Raw genomic sequence first — 16,895 nt, forward strand, 5'->3', positions numbered from 1 at the left:
GCGGGTGCCTGTAATCCCAGCTACTCAGGAGGCTGAGGCAGGAGAATCACTTGAACCCTGGAGGTGGAGGTTGCAGTGAGCCGAGATCACGCCATTGCACTCCAGCCTGGGCAACAACAGTGAAACTCCATATCAAAAAAAGAGAAAAAAAGAAAAGAAAAAAAACAGAATAGAAGAAAATACCAAGTGTGGCAAGGATGTTGAGAAAATGGAACTCCTGTGCACTGTTGGTGAGCATGTAGAATGGTATAGCTGCTATGGAAAACAGTTTAGCAGTTCCTCAAAAAATTAAACCTAGAATTACCACAGAAACTCAGCAGTTCCACTTCTGGGAATATGCCCAAAAGAGCTAAACTTTAGGTGGGGGGACTGTAACAGATATTTGTACACCAATGTTCATAGCCACATTATTTGCAATTACCAAAAGCTGAAACTATCCAAATGTCCGTTGATTAATGAATGGATAAACAAATTATGCTATACTCATACAATGGAATATTATTCAGCCTTAAAAAGGAAGGAAATTCGACTGAGTGTGGTGGCTCATGCCTGTAATCCCAGCACTCTGGTAGGCCAAGGCAGGCGGATCACCTGAGGTCAGGAGTTCAAGACCGGCCTGGCCAACATGGTAAAACCCTCTCTCTACTAAAAATACAAAAATTAGCTGGGCCTGGTGGTGCACACCTGTAGTCCCAGCTACTCGGGAAGGTGAGGCATGAGAATCGCTGGAACCCAGGAGATGGAGGTTGCAGTGAGCCGAGATTGCACCACTGCACTCCAGCCTGGTCGACACAGCCAGACTGTCTCAAACAAACAAACAAACAAACAAAAAACAAACAAAAGGCCAGGCACGGTGGCTCATGCCTGTAATCCCAGCACTTTGGGAGGCTGAGGCAGGCAGATCACAAGGTCAAGAGATCGAGGTCATCCTTACCAACATGGTGAAACCCCGTCTCTACTAAAAATACAAAAATTAGCAGGGCATGGTAGTGCGCACCTGTAATCCCAGCTACTTGAAAGGCTGAGGCAGGAGAATTGCTTGAACCCAGGAGGTGGAGGTTGCAGTGAGCTGAGATCGCACCATTGCACTCCAGCCTGGGAACAGAGCAAGACTCCATCTCAAATAAACAAACAAACAAACAAAAACACCACACATAGGAATAACTAAACTAGGGAGCAGCCACTTCCTCTAGGGCTAAAGCCAAACTCCCGAGGAAGACAAAAATTGGGAAGAAGGACTTGCCTGCCCAAACCGCTCCCCACCCAAGATTAGAGTTTCACTGTAGAGGTATGGCCATGGCCCACTGGGTGACTGAGAAGTTCATTGAGGTGCAACCAGCCACTGAAATTTGCTAGGGGGAGGGGTAAACGTCACTGGGTGTCCAGTGCAGGGCTGGTCCCTGTCCATCACAACATCCCGCTGAGAGGGGCCCGTGAGAATGAGGAAGAGAAGCCCTAAGAATCAGGAAGAGCCCCATCCTCATTCAGTGTTCCTCCAGCGCCCTCTGCTGACAAGGCTTAACACTGAGCTAGCTGGCAGAGGAGAAATGTTTACAGGGTCCAGCTCCAATATCACAAACCGGGAGAGAGGCCTGAAGTTGGAGCCACCAACCTGTAAACTGATAACTGGTACAGGGTGGTTGTTAGAATGAAAGCCAGTGAATGGATTGGATGTGGTGGCTTATGCCTGTAATCCCAGCACTTTGGGAGGCCGAGGCAGGAGGATGGCTAGAGGCCAGGAACTCCAGACCAGCCTGGGCACCGCAGTGAGACCCCATCTCTACAAAAATTTTAAAAAATTAGCTGGGCGCAGGCCAGGTGTGGTGGCTCATGCCTGTCATCCCAGCACTTTGGAAGGCCAAGGCGGGTGGATCACCTGAGGTCAGGAGTTTGAGCCCAACCAGGCCAACATGGCAAAACCCCATCTCTACTAAAAATACAAAAATTAGCCAGGCATAGTGGCACACTTCTAGTCCCAGCTACTTGGGAGGCTGAGGCAGGAGAATTGCTTGAACCCAGGAGGCCGAGATTGCAGTGAGCCAAGATAGAGCCACTGAACTCTCCAGCCTGGGCAACAGAGTGAGACTCCATCTCAAAAAAAAAAAAAAAAAAAATAGCTCGGTGCATGTGGTCTAGCTACTCCAGAGGCTGAGGTGGGAGGATCACTTGGACCTGGGAGTTGGAGGCTGAAGCTGAAGTAAGCTGTGATTGCAACAGTGTACTGCAGCCCAAGTCACCGAGCGGAATCCTGTCTCAAAAGGGATCCTGTCTCAAAAAGAATTAAATGCAATGAATACTAACAGAAGGTAATTGTGAACGTAATTGTTTCCTCTTCTGAACAGCCTGTGGTCTCCTGAAATTCAAAACCGTGAACTGGCTCCTTGATGAGGTCCCTTTCCACTAGGTAACATTCTGTGGCTCCCCACAGAAATAAAGAGGTGAACCTCGATCGGGTGTGGTGGCTCACGCCTGTAATCCCAGCACTTTGGGAGGCCAAGGCAGGCAGATCATCAGAGGTCAGGAGTTCAAGACCAGTCTGGCTAACATGGTGAAATCTGGTCTCTACTAAAAATACCAAAAATTAGCCAGGCGTGGTGGCGAACGCCTGTAATCCCAGCTGCTGGGGAGGCTGAGGCAGGAGAGGCTGAGGCAGGAGAAACGCTTGAAACCGGGAGGTGGAGGTTGTAGTGAGCCGAGATCGTGCCATTGCACTCCAGCTTGGGCAACAAGTGGGAAACTCCATCTCGAAAAAAAAAAGAAAAAAAAAAAAAGGAGGTGACCCTCAAAAGTGGGCAGTGAAAAGTAAAAAGAACAGAGATTTTTTATGTCCGGACACCTGGGTTCAATTCCAGCTTCCTCCATGTAGTAACGCAGTGCCTGCTGGACATGGTGCCTGTGATCCCAGCACCTCGGGAGGCTGAGGCAGGAGGATTGCTTGAGCCCAAGAGTTCAAGACCAGCCTGGGCAACACAGTGGAACCCTATGTCTACTAAAAATAAAAATAATAAATTAGCCAGGTGTGGTTGCGTGCACCTGTGGTCTCAGCTACTCCGAAGGCTCTTAAGCCTGGGATTTCGAGGCTGCAGTGAGCTGTGATCACACCACTGCACTCCAGCCTGGGCGACAGAGCAAGATTTGATCCCAAAATAAATAAATAAGTAAAGCAATTCTGGCTGTACTAATAGATCAGCCTCAGAATTTCAGTGGCTGAACCCAAGTTTGTTTCTTGTTCCTATAAACTCTAGTTGGTGTAGGAAGGGTGGAAGGAAGCGGTGGGGAAATCCATGCTTTCCCAGACATTTGGTTCCTTCCGTCTTATGGCTCTGCCATCCCCGGGAGTCCCAGATTCTCCTCTGGAGTCTCTGTATCCAGGAGCAGAGAGTGGGGAGTCACATGGTGTGCGTTTATGGGCCAGGCCTGGAAATAGCCACACATCACATCACCACCACCTACACTTCCTTGGCCAGACCCAGTCTCTTGGCCCCACACGTAGCAGCAGGGGAGAACAGAAAAGGTCATCACGCCATATTCCCAGCAGAAAACTGAAATGGGGTTGGGTGGACGGCTCGCCAGTCTCTGCCCTGCACCACTTTCCTAGCACTGTCCCCTTGGACGAGCGACATGGTTTCTGTGAGGCTCAGTTTCCAGCTCTGAAAATGAGGTTAAGCAACCCTGCCTTCTCCGCCAGCTGTAAGGAATCAGTGTGATAAAATACGTGGTAAATTGCTCAATAAATGCTGTCAGGCTGGGTGCGATGGCTCACACCTGTAATCCCAGTACTTTGGGAGGCCGAGGGGGGTGGGGGACAGATCATCTGAGGTCAGGAGTTCGAGACCAGCCTGGCCAACATGGGGAGACCTCGTCTCTACTAAAAATACAAAATTAGCCAGGTGTGGTGGTGGGTGCTTGTAATCCCAGCTACTCGAGAGGCTGAGGCAGGAGAATCGCTTGAGCCTGGGAGACGGAGGTTGCAGTGAGCCAAGATCGCACCACTGCGCTCCAGCCTGGACGACAGAGTAAGACTCTGCCTGGAAAAAAAAAAAAAAGGCAAATTGCTCAATAAATGCTGTTGTGATTATTCTGATGATATCCTCCCTCTTCAGCCCTCCCGCACCCAAATAATCTGCTCGATTTCTCCCAACAGGCACGACCTGGATGATCGAGATCATCTGCTTAATCCTGAAGGACGGGGATCCGTCCTGGATCCGCTCCGTGCCCATCTGGGAGCGGGCACCCTGGTGTGAGACCATCGTGGGTGCCTTCAGCCTCCCGGACCAGTACAGCCCTCGCCTCATGAGCTCCCATCTTCCCATCCAGATCTTCACCAAGGCCTTCTTCAGCTCCAAGGCCAAGGTTGGGAGGAGGGGTGTGCGTCAGTTGGGAGGGGATGCATGGGTGTGTGGGGTGACAGGGAGACGGAGCATAACACATTGATTCATTCAGCACCTATTTGTTAAGCACCTACTATGTGCCTGTCTCTGCTCTAGTGCAGTGGTCAATATACACACAGAAATGCCTAGCACAGTGATCAATATACACACAGAAATGCCTGCCCTTTGGCAGGGAGTGATGGCTCACACCTGTAGTCCCAGCACTTTGGGAGGCTGAGGCAGGAGGATCACTTTGGGCCAGGAGTTTGAGACCAACTTGGGCAACATAGTGAGACCACATCACTACAAGAAATTTTAAAAATCAGTCAGGCGTGGTGGCACACCCTTGTAGTCCCAGCTACTTGGGATGCTGAGGTGGGAGGATCACTTGAGCCCAGGAGGTCAAGGCTGCACTAAGCTGAGATCACATTACTGCACTCTAGCCTAAAAAAAAAAAAAAACAAACAAAAAACAAAAAAAGCCGGTGCTGGCGCGGTGGCTCACGCTGTAATCCAAGCACTTTGGGAGGCAGAGGCAGGCAGACCACCTGAGGCCAGGAGTTCAATACCAGCCTGGCCAACATGGTGAAACCCTGTCTCTACTAAAAATACAAAATTACCTGGGCGTGGTGGCGCACGCCTGCAATCCCAGCTACTCGGGAGAATCACTTGAACCTGGGAGGCGGAAGTTGCGGTGAGCTGAGATTGCGCCATTGCACTCCAGCCTAGGCAACGGGAGTGAAACTCTGTCTCAAAAAATATATATATATATAAAATATTACATGTCATAATATAATAGTATTACAATATACTTTATATTTAATATTTGTATATTTAATATTTATATAATATATTTAATATATAATATATAAGAATATAATACAATATAATATATAAAATGTCTGATGGGATAAATTTACACTGGGGGGGAGGGCTGGAGATAGAGTTAGGGGTGAGTGTGGGGCTGCAATTATAAAAGGAGGTCAAGGGGGCGCCCAGTGAGTAAAAACCCGGGAGGCGATGGTAGGAGCCACAGAGGTCTCCAGAGGAAGAGCATTTCAGGCAAGAGGGAAAAGCAGGTGCAAAGGTCCCGAGGTGGGTGTATCTGAGGTGCAAGAAGGAGAGCGGTGTGGTCGGAGCCAAGTGAGCAAGTGGGGAGAGGAGTGGAGTTGAGGTCGAGGTCGGGGGCAACAGGAGCCAAAATGTGCAGGGCCGCGTGGGCCCAGCGAGGACTTGAGCTGTGACCCAGTGACGCGGCAGCGCAGCAGGGATCGGAGCAGAGGAGGAGCCCGAGCGGGCTTAGGCTTCACCGGCGCCCTCTGGCGGCCAGATGGGGACCAACTGTTGAGAGAGCAGAAGCCGGGAAGCCAGAGAGGCGGCGCTGGCCGGGGTCCAGGGGAGGGGAAGGTGGCTGGACCAGGGTGGTGGTCACGGAGGTATTTTGAAGGCGAGACCAGGAGGATTTGCTGACAGACTGGATGTGGGTGTGAGAGAAAGGGATGAGTCAAGGGTGACTCCAAGGTTTCGGCGGAAGCAACTGTCAGGATTGGGCAACTGGGAAGGGGAGGAGGGAGGGGAGCAGGCGGCGGGGGAAGACACGGGCTCTGCTGCGGCCCATCCCACGTCCAGCGGTGGCTGCTGGTGGGCACAGAAATGCACCCATCGGGATCTCAGGGGAGAGACCTCGGCTGACACGTCCATTTGCAATTCCGTGGCACATATATTCTGTAATTAATCGAAGCCCCAGGACTGGGTGATATGGCCAAGGAATTGAGCTTGGTCAGAGCAGAGAGGGGGACTGCAATCGGGAAGTCCCCAAGACCACCCTCAGGCTCAACAACTTAGCAAAACTCATAGTGTTCAGCAAAGCTGCTGGACTCCCTGGTTATAGTCAATTACAATGAAAGCAAACTTGGAAATCAGGCAAGGGGGCTGGGCGCGGTAGCTCACGCCTGAAATCCCAGCACTTTCAGAGGCCAAGGTGGGCAGTTGATTGAGCCCAGGAGTCCAAGACCAGCTGGACAACTTAGTAACACCCATCTCTACAAAAAAAATTAAGAATTAGTTACATGGAGTGGCATGCACCTGTAGTCCCAACTACTTGGGAGGCTGAGGTGGGAGAATCACTTGAGCCTGGGAATTTGAGGCTGCAGTGAGCCATGATTGTGCCACAGGCACTCCAGCCTCAAGGACAGAACAAGACCCTGTTTCTTTCGTGTTTTTTTTTTGAGACGGAGTTTCCCTCTTCTTGCCCAGGCTGGAGTGCAATGGCACGATCTCGGCTCACTGCAACCTCTGCCTCCAGGGTTCAAGCAATTCTCCTGCCTCAGCCTCCCAAATAGCTGGGATTACAGGCACCCACCACCATGCCCACCCACAGCGCCCGGCTGACAAGACCTTGTTTCTAAAAAATAAGACTAGGCTGGGCACGGTGGCTCATGCCTGTAATCCCAGCACTTTCGGAGGCCGAGGCGGATGGATCACTTGAGGTCAGGAGTTCAAGACCAGCCTAGCCAACATGGCGAAAACCCGTCTCTACTAAAAATACAAAAATTAGCCAGGCGTGGTGGCACCCACCTGTAGCCCCAGGTACTTGGGAGGTTGAGGCAGGAGAATCACTTGAACCTGGGAGGCAGAGGTTGCAGTGAGCTGAGATCGTGCCACTGCACTCCAGCCTGGGAGACAAAGCGAGACTCCATCTAAACAAACAAACAAAAAATTCCAAGGCATTAGGAAGTATCTCAGGACCTAGGGCCAAGGGCCAGGCCTTTCTCTGGGCAGAAAGGAATCCTCTATAGCACAGGAATCAGGAGGGAGCCCTGGAGAGCCCCAACGTCATTACAAGGCCTCACACCAGAAGCCATGTTTCTCTAAGTCTGTTTTCATTTAGTTTTTGGTGGATCAGGGGGTGTTTTTTTGTTTGTTTTTTTTTGGGTTTTTTTGTTTGTTTCTTTGTTTTTGAGGCAGGGTCTTGTTCTGTCATGTAGGCTGAAATGCAGTGGCATGATCACAGCTCACTGCAGCCTCGACCTCCTGGGCTCGAGTGATCCTCCTGCCTTACCCTCCCGAGTAGCTGGGACCATGGGCACACACCACCACACTCAGCTAATTTTTGTATTCTTTGTAGAATGGGGGTCTCGTTATGTTGTCCAGGCTGATCTCGAACTCCTGGGGTCAAGTGATCCACCTGCCTCGGCCTCCCAAAGTGCTGGGATTACAGACGTGAGCCACCGCGGCTGGCCAAGTGTTCTTTCTCAGCCTCCTTCCCTTCATGCCTTCGTCATCCCCTCAAGCAATTTCTACAGCCTCCTGTGTGTGGGGCTCTGGGTTAAGGCTCTAGGAACGAGTAAGACCCCGCCTGTCCTCAAGGGGTTCCTCACCCTGTGAGTAACCAACATGGTAAAAGCCCATCTGTATTAAAAATACAAAAATTATCCGGGTGTGGTGGCACGCTCCTGTAATCCCAGCTACTCAGGAGGCTGAGGCAGGAGAATCGCCTGAACCCAGGAGCCAGAGGTTGCAATGAGCTGAGATGGCACCACTGCACTCCAGCCTGGGCAAAACAGAGTCAGACTCTGTATCAAAAAAAAAAAAAAAAAAAAAAAAAAAGGCCAGGCGCAGTGGCTCACGCCTGTAATCCCAGCACTTTGGGAGGCCGAGACGGGCAGATTGAGACCATCCTGGCTAACGCAGTGAAACCCCGTCTCTCCTAAAAATACAAAAAATTAGCTGGGCGTGGTGGCGGGCACCTGTAGTCCCAGCTATTCCGGAGGCTGAGGCAGGAGAATGGCCTGAACCCAGGAGGCGGAGCTTGCAGTGAGCCCAGATCGTGCCACTGCACTCCAGCCTGGGCGACAGAGCAAAACTTCATCTCAAAAAAAAAAAAAAAAAAAAAAAAAAAAAATCTGCCCTTAGTCCTTCGTGCTTCAGGGTCAGAAGAGAGGGGTCTCCAGGGCAGGAGGCCTTAGGGACTGGGGTCCTGCCTGCGTCTGACGCCTTCTCCCCTCTCATCATCCGCACGCAGGTGATCTACATGGGCCGCAACCCCCGGGACGTCGTGGTCTCCCTCTATCATTACTCCAAGATTGCCGGGCAGTTAAAGGATCCAGGCACGCCCGACCAGTTCCTGAGGGACTTCCTCAAAGGCGAAGGTGAGGACAGGGCAAAGCCAGGCAGGAGGGGTGGGGAGGAGCCCCAGAGGACCCTGATGGGCAGAGGAGGGACAGAGGAGGGTAAGAAAGGGAGAGAGGCAGAGACACAGGGCATCAAAAGGAGCAATGGAGACAGAGAGCAGGCAACCAAGAGAAGAAGAGACGGAGGGAGAGAGACCAGGAGACCGAGAGATGCAGGACAAGCAAGGGACAGAGGAGACAGAGACAGAAACTCAGATACAGAAAGACTGAGAGAGAGGGCAGCAAAAAAGAGACAGGGGCCCAGCGCAGTGGCTCACGCCTGTAATGCCGCACTTTGGCAGACCAAGGCAGGCAGATCACTTGCACTCAGGAGTTCAAGACCAGCCTGGCCAATGTGGTGAAACCCCATTTCTATTAAAAATACAAAAATTAGCCAAGCATTGTGGCATACGCCTGTAATTCCAGCTACTCAGGAGGCTGAGGTGGGAGGATCACTTGAGCCCATGGGGGAGGTGGCAGTGAGCAGAGATCACGCTATTGCATGCTCTTGCACTCCAGCCTGGGCAACAGAGTGAGACCCTGTCTCAAAAAAATTAAATTAATAAATAAGTAAAAAATAAAAAATAGGCTGGACGCGGTGGCTCATGCCTGTAATCCCAGCACTTTGGGATGCCGAGGTGGGCGGATCACAAGGTCAGGAGATGGAGACCATCCTGGCTAACACGGTGAAACCATCTCTACTAAAAATACAAAAAATTAGCCGGGTGTGGCAGGCGCCTGTAGTCCCAGCTACTCAGGAGGCTGAGGTAGGAGAATGGCGTGAACCCAGGAGGCGGAGCTTGCAGTGAGCCGAGATGGTGCCACTGCACTCCAGCCTGGGCGACAAAGTGAGACTCCGTCTCAAAATAAATAAATAAATAGAAATTTAAAAATTAGGCTGGGCGCGGTGGCTCAAGCCTGTAATCCCAGCACTTTGGGAGGCCGAGGCGGGCGGATCACAAGGTCAGGAGATCGAGACCATCCTGGCTAACACGGTGAAACCCTGTCTCTACTAAAAAATACAAAAAACTAGCCGGGCGAGGTGGCGGGCGCCTGTAGTCCCAGCTACTCGGGAGGCTGAGGCAGGAGAATGGCGTGAACCCGGGAGGCGGAGGCTGCAGTGAGCTGAGATCCGGCCACTGCACTCCAGCCTGGGTGACAGAGCAAGACTCTGTCTCAAAAAAAAAAAAAAAAAAAAAAAAAGAAATTAAAAAATTAAAAAGGAGGTAAGGAAGTAAATGCAGAAAGAGAGACAGAGTCAGAGAGAGACAAGGAGAGATAAGGAAACAGGAGGACACAGGCCCCAGGTACTAAGACAGGCAGCGCCCTTTGGCCACGTGTTCCTTTATCTGCTGCTGTCAGAGACCCTGGCTTTGGAGGGAAATCCAGGTGCGCGGAGGGGGACTGGATGGACAGATGGACAAGAGCACCCCAAGACGGGCAACCAGGGGAGAAGCAGGTTGGAAGAGCCCCCGAACTTGGTGGAGATGTGGGGGCTCTGGGGGCTGGACCTGGGGGTTTGTGGGGCACAGCTAGTTAGATCCATGAGCCCCAGTGGGGCTGGGGGGACCCTGTCACTTGGCCCTCACCCAACTTGTCCCTCTGCCCACAGTGCAGTTTGGCTCCTGGTTCGACCACATTAAGGGCTGGCTTCGGATGCAGGGCAAAGATAACTTCCTATTTATCACCTACGAGGAGCTGCAACAGGTGAGCCCCCAACTCCGCCAGGTGCAGCATCCCCCGCCCGATGCCCTCTGCTCACACCCCGCTCTCTCCCCTTCCCGAGGGTCTCAGGACCCCTCCGCTTCCCCATGCAATGCGCCAGCCTCTGGGGATACTGCAGGAACAGAACAGAGGCCCTGAGCCTGTGAGCAAGGACCACAGACAAAATCCCTAAACCACACAGCGAGCTAGCGGGGCAGAGGAGCTAAGGAGCAAAGGCAAGTGGGAAGGAAGACAAGGAATGGGCAGGGGCGAGATTTAACACAGGAGGGTTGGCCGGATGCAGTGGCTCACACCTGTAATCCCAATGCTTTGAGAACCTGAGGCGGGCGGACCCCTTGAGCCCAAGAGGTTGAGGCCACCATGAGCTATGATGGTGCCACTGTACAGCCTGGGCAACACCCCAAAATCCTGTCTCAAAAGAGAGAGAGAGGGCCAGGTGTGGTAGCTCACACCTGTAATCCCAGCACTTTGGGAGCCCAAAGCAGGTGGATCACTTGAGGTTAGGAGTTCGAGACCAGCCTGGCCAACATGGTGAAACCACATCTCTACTAAAAATACAAAAATTAGCTGGGCACAGTGGCACATGCCTGTAGTCCCGGCTACTCAGGAGGCTGAGGCAGGAGAATGACTTGAACCCAGAAGGCGGAGGTTGTGGTGAGCTGAGATCGCACCACTGCACTCCAGCCTGGGCGACAGAGCAAGACCTTGTTCCAAAAAATAGAAAGAAAAAAGATTGAACCACATGAAATGTCTGTATTCAACCAGTCTTTATTTATTTGTATTTATTTAATTTAATTAATGTATTCAGTTTTGAGACAGAGTTTCGCTCTTGTTGCCCCGCCAACCAGTGTTTATCTTAAGACGGTAATTTTCGCTGGACATGGTGGCTCACGCCTGTAATCCCAGCACTTTGGGAGGCCAAGGTGGGCAGATCACCTGAGCTCAGGAGTTCGAGACCAGCCTGGCCAACATGGTGAAACCCTATCTCTACTAAAAATACAAAAAAATTAGCCGGCCATGGTGCGGGCACCTGTAGTCCCAGCTACTCGGGAGGGTGAGGCAGGAGAATCGCTTGAACCCGGGAGCTGGAGGTTGCAGTGAGCCGAGATCACACCATTGCACTCTAGCTGGGTTATAGAGCAAGACTCTGTCTCCAGAAAAAAAAAAAAAAAAAAAAGGTAATTTTATACGGTTTTCCCAAATGTTGTTATTATCCCTATTTTATCGATGAGGAAACTGGAGGTTTGTAATTTCAGAGAGGGTTGATAACTTGCCCAAGGCATATGGCTCTTGCCTGCAGACTCCGTGGTTATTTTTTTCCACCCTGGTAACTTTCTTTTAATGGAAAGCTCCAGAAAAGGTGTTGGTACTACTCCTCCCCCTCTTTTCCAGCAAGCTTTCTTCTCCAAACCCAGAACTGGGCCACAGAGCCTAACAGCTTCTGGGCTGCTCCTGGGTGTGAGGTGCCGCCCACATGTTAAAATTTCTGGGACACGTCAGTGGTTCAAGAAGATAAAGAGATGGAAGGTTATGAAACCAGGAATGACCTGGAAAATAGGAGCCGTGGGGTTGGCGGAGCTGACCAGAGGGCTGACCATGCTGGGCGCTACGTATCAAAAGGCAGCGATGGCCGGGCGCGGTGGCTCATGCCTGTAATCCCAGCACTTTGGGAGGCCGAGGCAGCTGGATCACTTGAGGTCAGGAGTTTGAGATCAACCTGGCCAACGTGGTGAAACCCTGTCTCTACTAAAAATACAAAAATTAGCCGGGCATGGTGGCACATGCCTATAATCCCAGCTACTTTGGAGGCTGAGGCAGGAGAATCACTGGAACCCAGGAGATGGAGGTTGCAGTGAGCTGAGATAGCACCACTGCACTCCAGCCTGGGCGACAGAGAGAGACACAGTCTCGTAATCCCAGCACTTTGGGAGGCCGAGGTTGGCAGATCACCTGAGCTCGGGAGTTTGAGACTACCCTGACCAACATGGAGAAACCCTGTCTCTACTAAAAATACAGAATTAGCCAGGCATGGTGGTGCGTGCCTGCAATCCCAGCTACTCAAGAGGCTGAGGCAGGAGAATCACTGGAACCCAGGAGGTGGAGGTTGCGGTGATCCGAGATTGCACCATTGCACTCCAGCCTGGACAAAAAGGGTGAAACTCCGTCTAAAAAAAAAAAAGCAGAGGGGCAAAGGGGAGGACTAAGGGCTCCAGGAACCTGAGCTCCTCTCTGGCTGTGTGACCTTGGACAAGTGTCTCTCCCTCTCTGGGCCTCTCTTTACCAATTGAGATAATGACATTTCCCTTGCAAAGCTGATGGTGGGATCGGCACAAATGTATGGGGGGCTTGGATCAGAGCTTGGTACATACTAGACACTCAGTAAGGAAGGTGATATTTGAGCTGCAGCCATGGCAGTGGCCCTTCTGGAAGCCCCGTGCCAAGGCCTGGAGGGAGGAATGTGTAGGGAATGGTGAGTCCCAGAAGGAGAGGGTGGGACAGGTATTGGAAGAGCTGAGACCAGACCACATCTGCTCTTTTTTTTTTTTTTTTTTTTTTTGAGATGGAGTCTCGCTCTGCCACCCAGGCTGGAGTACAGTGGTAAAATCTCAGCTCACTGCAACCTCCACCTCCCAGTTCAAATGATTCTCCTGCCTCAGCCTCCCGAGCACCTGGATTACAGGTGCTCGCCACCATGCCCGGCTAACTTTTGTATTGTTAGTAAAGACAGGGTTTCACCATGTTGGCCAGACTGGTCTCCAACTCCCGACCTCAAGTGATCCGCCCGTCTCAGCCTCCCAAAGTGCTAGGATTACAGGCGTGAGCCACTGCACCCGCCCCACTTCTGTGCTTGAAAGCTGGGTCTGGGTCTGGGTCTGGGTCTGGGACTCTGTCCCAGGGCACTCGGGAGCCACAGAAGAGTTGGGAGCCAGTGAGGAGCAGGGTCAGTTTGGGTGTGGGGGATGAGCTGGAGGGGGATGAAGACTGGAGGCAGGGAGGTTATGGAGCAGCAGGCTGGGGCATGGGTCCAGGAAGGAGAGGATGAGGCCTGAGCAGTGCTAGGCTACAAGGGCACAGAGGAGGGGACATGGCAAGGGGAGGCAGGTGGGACAGGTCTGATGACGGGACAGAGTTTGGGGGTGAAGGGTACCCAGAGAGGGAGGCCAGGCTCCTAGGTGGATGGGATCCTGCACTGGGAGCTGGGGGAGGAGCAGGTTTGAGATGTAGACCAGCCAATGCCTGTCTCTAACCAAAGGAAGGTGATTCCGGATAAGGTGATGCTCTGACCTCTGACCCTGCTGTGACCTCTGCCCCAAGCCCACCTATTCCCTCCCACCTAGAGAACCGTCCAAAGACAGAAACTGCAAAAACCCTTAGAGGCAATATAGCCCAATCCCTCAGCTTGGAGCTGGGGAAACTGAGGCAAAGAGGCAGCGTCCCTCAGGCAGCCCTGGGTTAGGACCCAGACGTGCAGACCCCAGGTTCCATGCTCCTTCCTTGGCCAAGTGTCCTCCCTCTGCTGACCCGTCTCCCCTGCCTGCAGGACTTACAGGGCTCCGTGCAGCGCATCTGCGGGTTCCTGGGCCGTCCGCTGGGCAAGGAGGCACTGGGCTCCGTCGTGGCACACTCGACCTTCGGCGCCATGAAGGCCAACACCATGTCCAACTACACACTGCTGCCTCCCAGCCTGCTGGACCACCGTCGCGGGGCCTTCCTCCGGAAAGGTGCGGGGGCTTTGGGGTTCGGAACCCACTAGGCCACTGCCTGGCTATGTGACCTGGGAGAGTTACTTAACCTCTCTGGGCCTCAGTTTCTCACCCAGCTGTAACATTGGGTGAACAGGGTCACTGTGGCCCCAGGGTTGATCACGCACAGGGCTTAGCACTGGCTCGGCACACGTGCCAGCCACCCGAGGCGTCCCCACCCAGAGAACTCCCAATGAGAGCAAAACGTCCAGGAGTACTGCCAACGCCAGGTCTGCCCGAGAGAGATCTAGAATCTTCACAAATCCTCCTCCACGGCCATGTTCACGGCAGAAATACTCAAACTTTGGGTTATGGGGTGCAGGCGGCAGCGCAGTTGTTTCCTCTTCCTGCTGTAACGAACACCGCAAACTCCATGGCTCAAAACGACACACGTTTACTCTTTTTTTTTTTTTTTTTGAGACGGAGTCTCACTGTGTTGCCCAGGCGGGCTGGAGGTTGCAGTGGCGCGATCTCGGCTCACTGCGACCTCCGCCTCCCCGGTTCAAGCGATTCTCCTTCCTCAGCCTCCTTGAGTAGCTAGGACTACAGGCACCCGAAACCACATCTGGTTAATTTTTATATTTTTAGTAGAGATGGGGTTTCACCATGTTGGTCAGGATGGTCTCAATCTCCTGACCTTGTGATCCACCCGTCTCAGCCTCCCAATGTGCTGGGATTACAAGTGTGAGCCACCACGCCCGGCTTTTTTTTTCTTTTCTTTTTTTTTTTTTTTTTTTTTTTTTGAGATGGAGTCTCGCTCTGTCCCCAAGGCTGGAGTGCAGTGGCTCAATCTCAGCTCACTGCAACCTCCACCTCCCGGGTTCAAGCGATTCTCCTGCCTCAGCCTCCTGAGCAGCTGGGATTATAGGCATGCGCCACCACGCCTGGCTAATTTTTGTATTTTTAGTAGAGAGGGGGTTTCACCATGTTGGCCAGGCTGCTCTTGAACTCCTGACCTCGAGTGATCTGCCTGCCTCAGCTTCCCAAAGTGCTGGGATTACAGGTGTGAGCCACGGTGCCCGGCCCCTGTTTTTTTAAATATGTTTTTAATAAGGACAGGGGTCTTGCTATATTGCCCAGGCTGGTCTCAAAGTCCTGGGCTCAAGCAATCCTCCTGCCTCAGCCTCCCAAAGTGCTGAGATTACAGGTGTGAGCCACCGCGCCTGGCTGCATGTACTTTCTTAACATTTCTGGAGGTCAGGAGTTGGGCTAAGGTCTGTCTCCCTGGGCTAAGCTCAAGGTGTTAAAAAGGACATATTTCTTCTGAAGGCTCTAGGGGAGAATCTCTTGCCTCACCTTCTCAGTTGTTGACCCACCTGCATTCCGAGGCTCATGGCCTCTTCCTCCATCTGCCAAGCCACCAGAGAAGCATCTTCTTCTTTCTTTTTTTTTTTTTTTTGAGACAGAGTCTCTGTCACCCAGGCTGGAGCGCAGTGGCGCGATCTCGGCTCACTGCAACCTCCGCCTCCCGGGTTCAAGCGATTCTGCTGCCACAGCAGAATCCCTGAATCCTATCAGCCCCAGGTTTCCAGGTGAGGGGTGATGCCCTGGTGATAGTCCCACAGTGAGAAAACTGAGGCTTGGACTGGGTGCAGTGGTTCATGCCTATAATCCCAGCGCTTTGGGAGGCCGAGGCAGGTGGAGCACCTGAGGTCAGGAGTTTGAGACCAGCCTGGTCAACATGGTTAAACGCCATCTCTACTAAAAATATAAAAATTAGCCGGGTGTGGTGGTGCACGCCTGTAATCCCAGTTACTCGGGAGGCTGAGGCAGGAGAATCGCTTGAATAGGAGGTTGCAGTGAGCCGTGATCACACCACTGTACTCCAGCCTGGGCGACAGAGCGAGACGCCATCTCAAAAAGAAAAAAAAAAATAGAAAACTGAGGGTTGGAGGGTTGCTGAGGCTTGCGTGCTGCGCCAGTCCGCAAATTGGTTGCCAGCCCTGAGCACAGTGCCTGCAGAAGGGCGTCCCTTCCATGTCCCAGCAGTAATGGCTGCAGCACGGAGTGTTGTGGGGGCATTGAGACAGGAGGCCTTGTTCTAGCAGGGGAGGTTTGGGACTGGTCGCAGAGGAGGTGACACAAGCTGTAAGGTGGGCAGGAATTCGGGGTTGGAGACAGAGGTTCTAGGCAGAGACTTAAAGGGTCCGGGATAAAGGGGAGGACTGACAGGAAGCCTGCAGTAGCAGAGGCAGTGAGGGTGGAGGTGAGAACGGTGCCAGGTGACAGGCCAAGACTCTGCCACCATAGGACACAAAGGGGGCAATGTGGAGGGTGGGGAGGATGGTGTTTCTGGCAAAGGGAACACCTCGCCAAAGGCCGGGAGGGGTAAAGAGGGTGCTGGAATGTTGGAGGTAGGGGCACGGTGCTCCCCAGAGGCTTCTCACCCCCTGGCGCGCCCTCCCCTCCAGGGGTCTGCGGCGACTGGAAGAACCACTTCACGGTGGCCCAGAGCGAAGCCTTCGATCGTGTCTACCGCAAGCAGATGCGGGGGATGCCGACCTTCCCCTGGGATGAAGACCCGGAGGAGGACGCCAGCCCGGACCCTGAGCCCAGCCCCAATCCTAAGCCCAAGCCCAGCCTTGAGCCCAACAGCCTGGAGCCTGAAACTAGACCCAACTCCAGCCCCAGCCCCAACCCTGGCCAGGCCTCTGAGCCCCTGCACCCGCGACCCTGAGAATAAACACGTCGCTTCTGCTCAGGTTCCTTGATGCGCTGTGGCGGGGCATGCAGCGGGGCGTGGAGAATCCTCACCACGCCAAGGCTTCCAGAGGCCGGGTTTCCCGACTCAGAGTCCTGCCCAGAGGCAAAGGTGCTGCAGGAACCCAGCGCTGGGCTTTCCCGGGCTGGGGGCCTGATCCCCAGTCTGAGGTAGAAGGGGACTGG

At 52.9% G+C, this 16,895-nt stretch overlaps 1 protein-coding gene across 1 annotated transcript in view; it reads left to right on the forward strand.

The window, feature by feature from the left end:
* Positions 1 to 16,706, forward strand: part of SULT2B1 (sulfotransferase family 2B member 1) — a 47,380-nt gene extending 30,674 nt beyond the window's left edge. Inside the window, exons 3-7 of the mRNA XM_015124467.3 lie at positions 4,145 to 4,353; positions 8,394 to 8,520; positions 10,154 to 10,248; positions 13,808 to 13,988; positions 16,421 to 16,706. Of these exons, the coding sequence (XP_014979953.2) occupies positions 4,145 to 4,353; positions 8,394 to 8,520; positions 10,154 to 10,248; positions 13,808 to 13,988; positions 16,421 to 16,686 (878 nt within the window). The 3' untranslated portion in view covers positions 16,687 to 16,706. The remainder of the gene's footprint in view (positions 1 to 4,144; positions 4,354 to 8,393; positions 8,521 to 10,153; positions 10,249 to 13,807; positions 13,989 to 16,420) is intronic.
* The last annotated feature ends 189 nt before the right edge of the window (positions 16,707 to 16,895 follow it).

This window comes from Macaca mulatta, chromosome 19 (assembly GCF_049350105.2).
Source record: "Macaca mulatta isolate MMU2019108-1 chromosome 19, T2T-MMU8v2.0, whole genome shotgun sequence".
NCBI lineage: Eukaryota > Metazoa > Chordata > Mammalia > Primates > Cercopithecidae > Macaca > Macaca mulatta.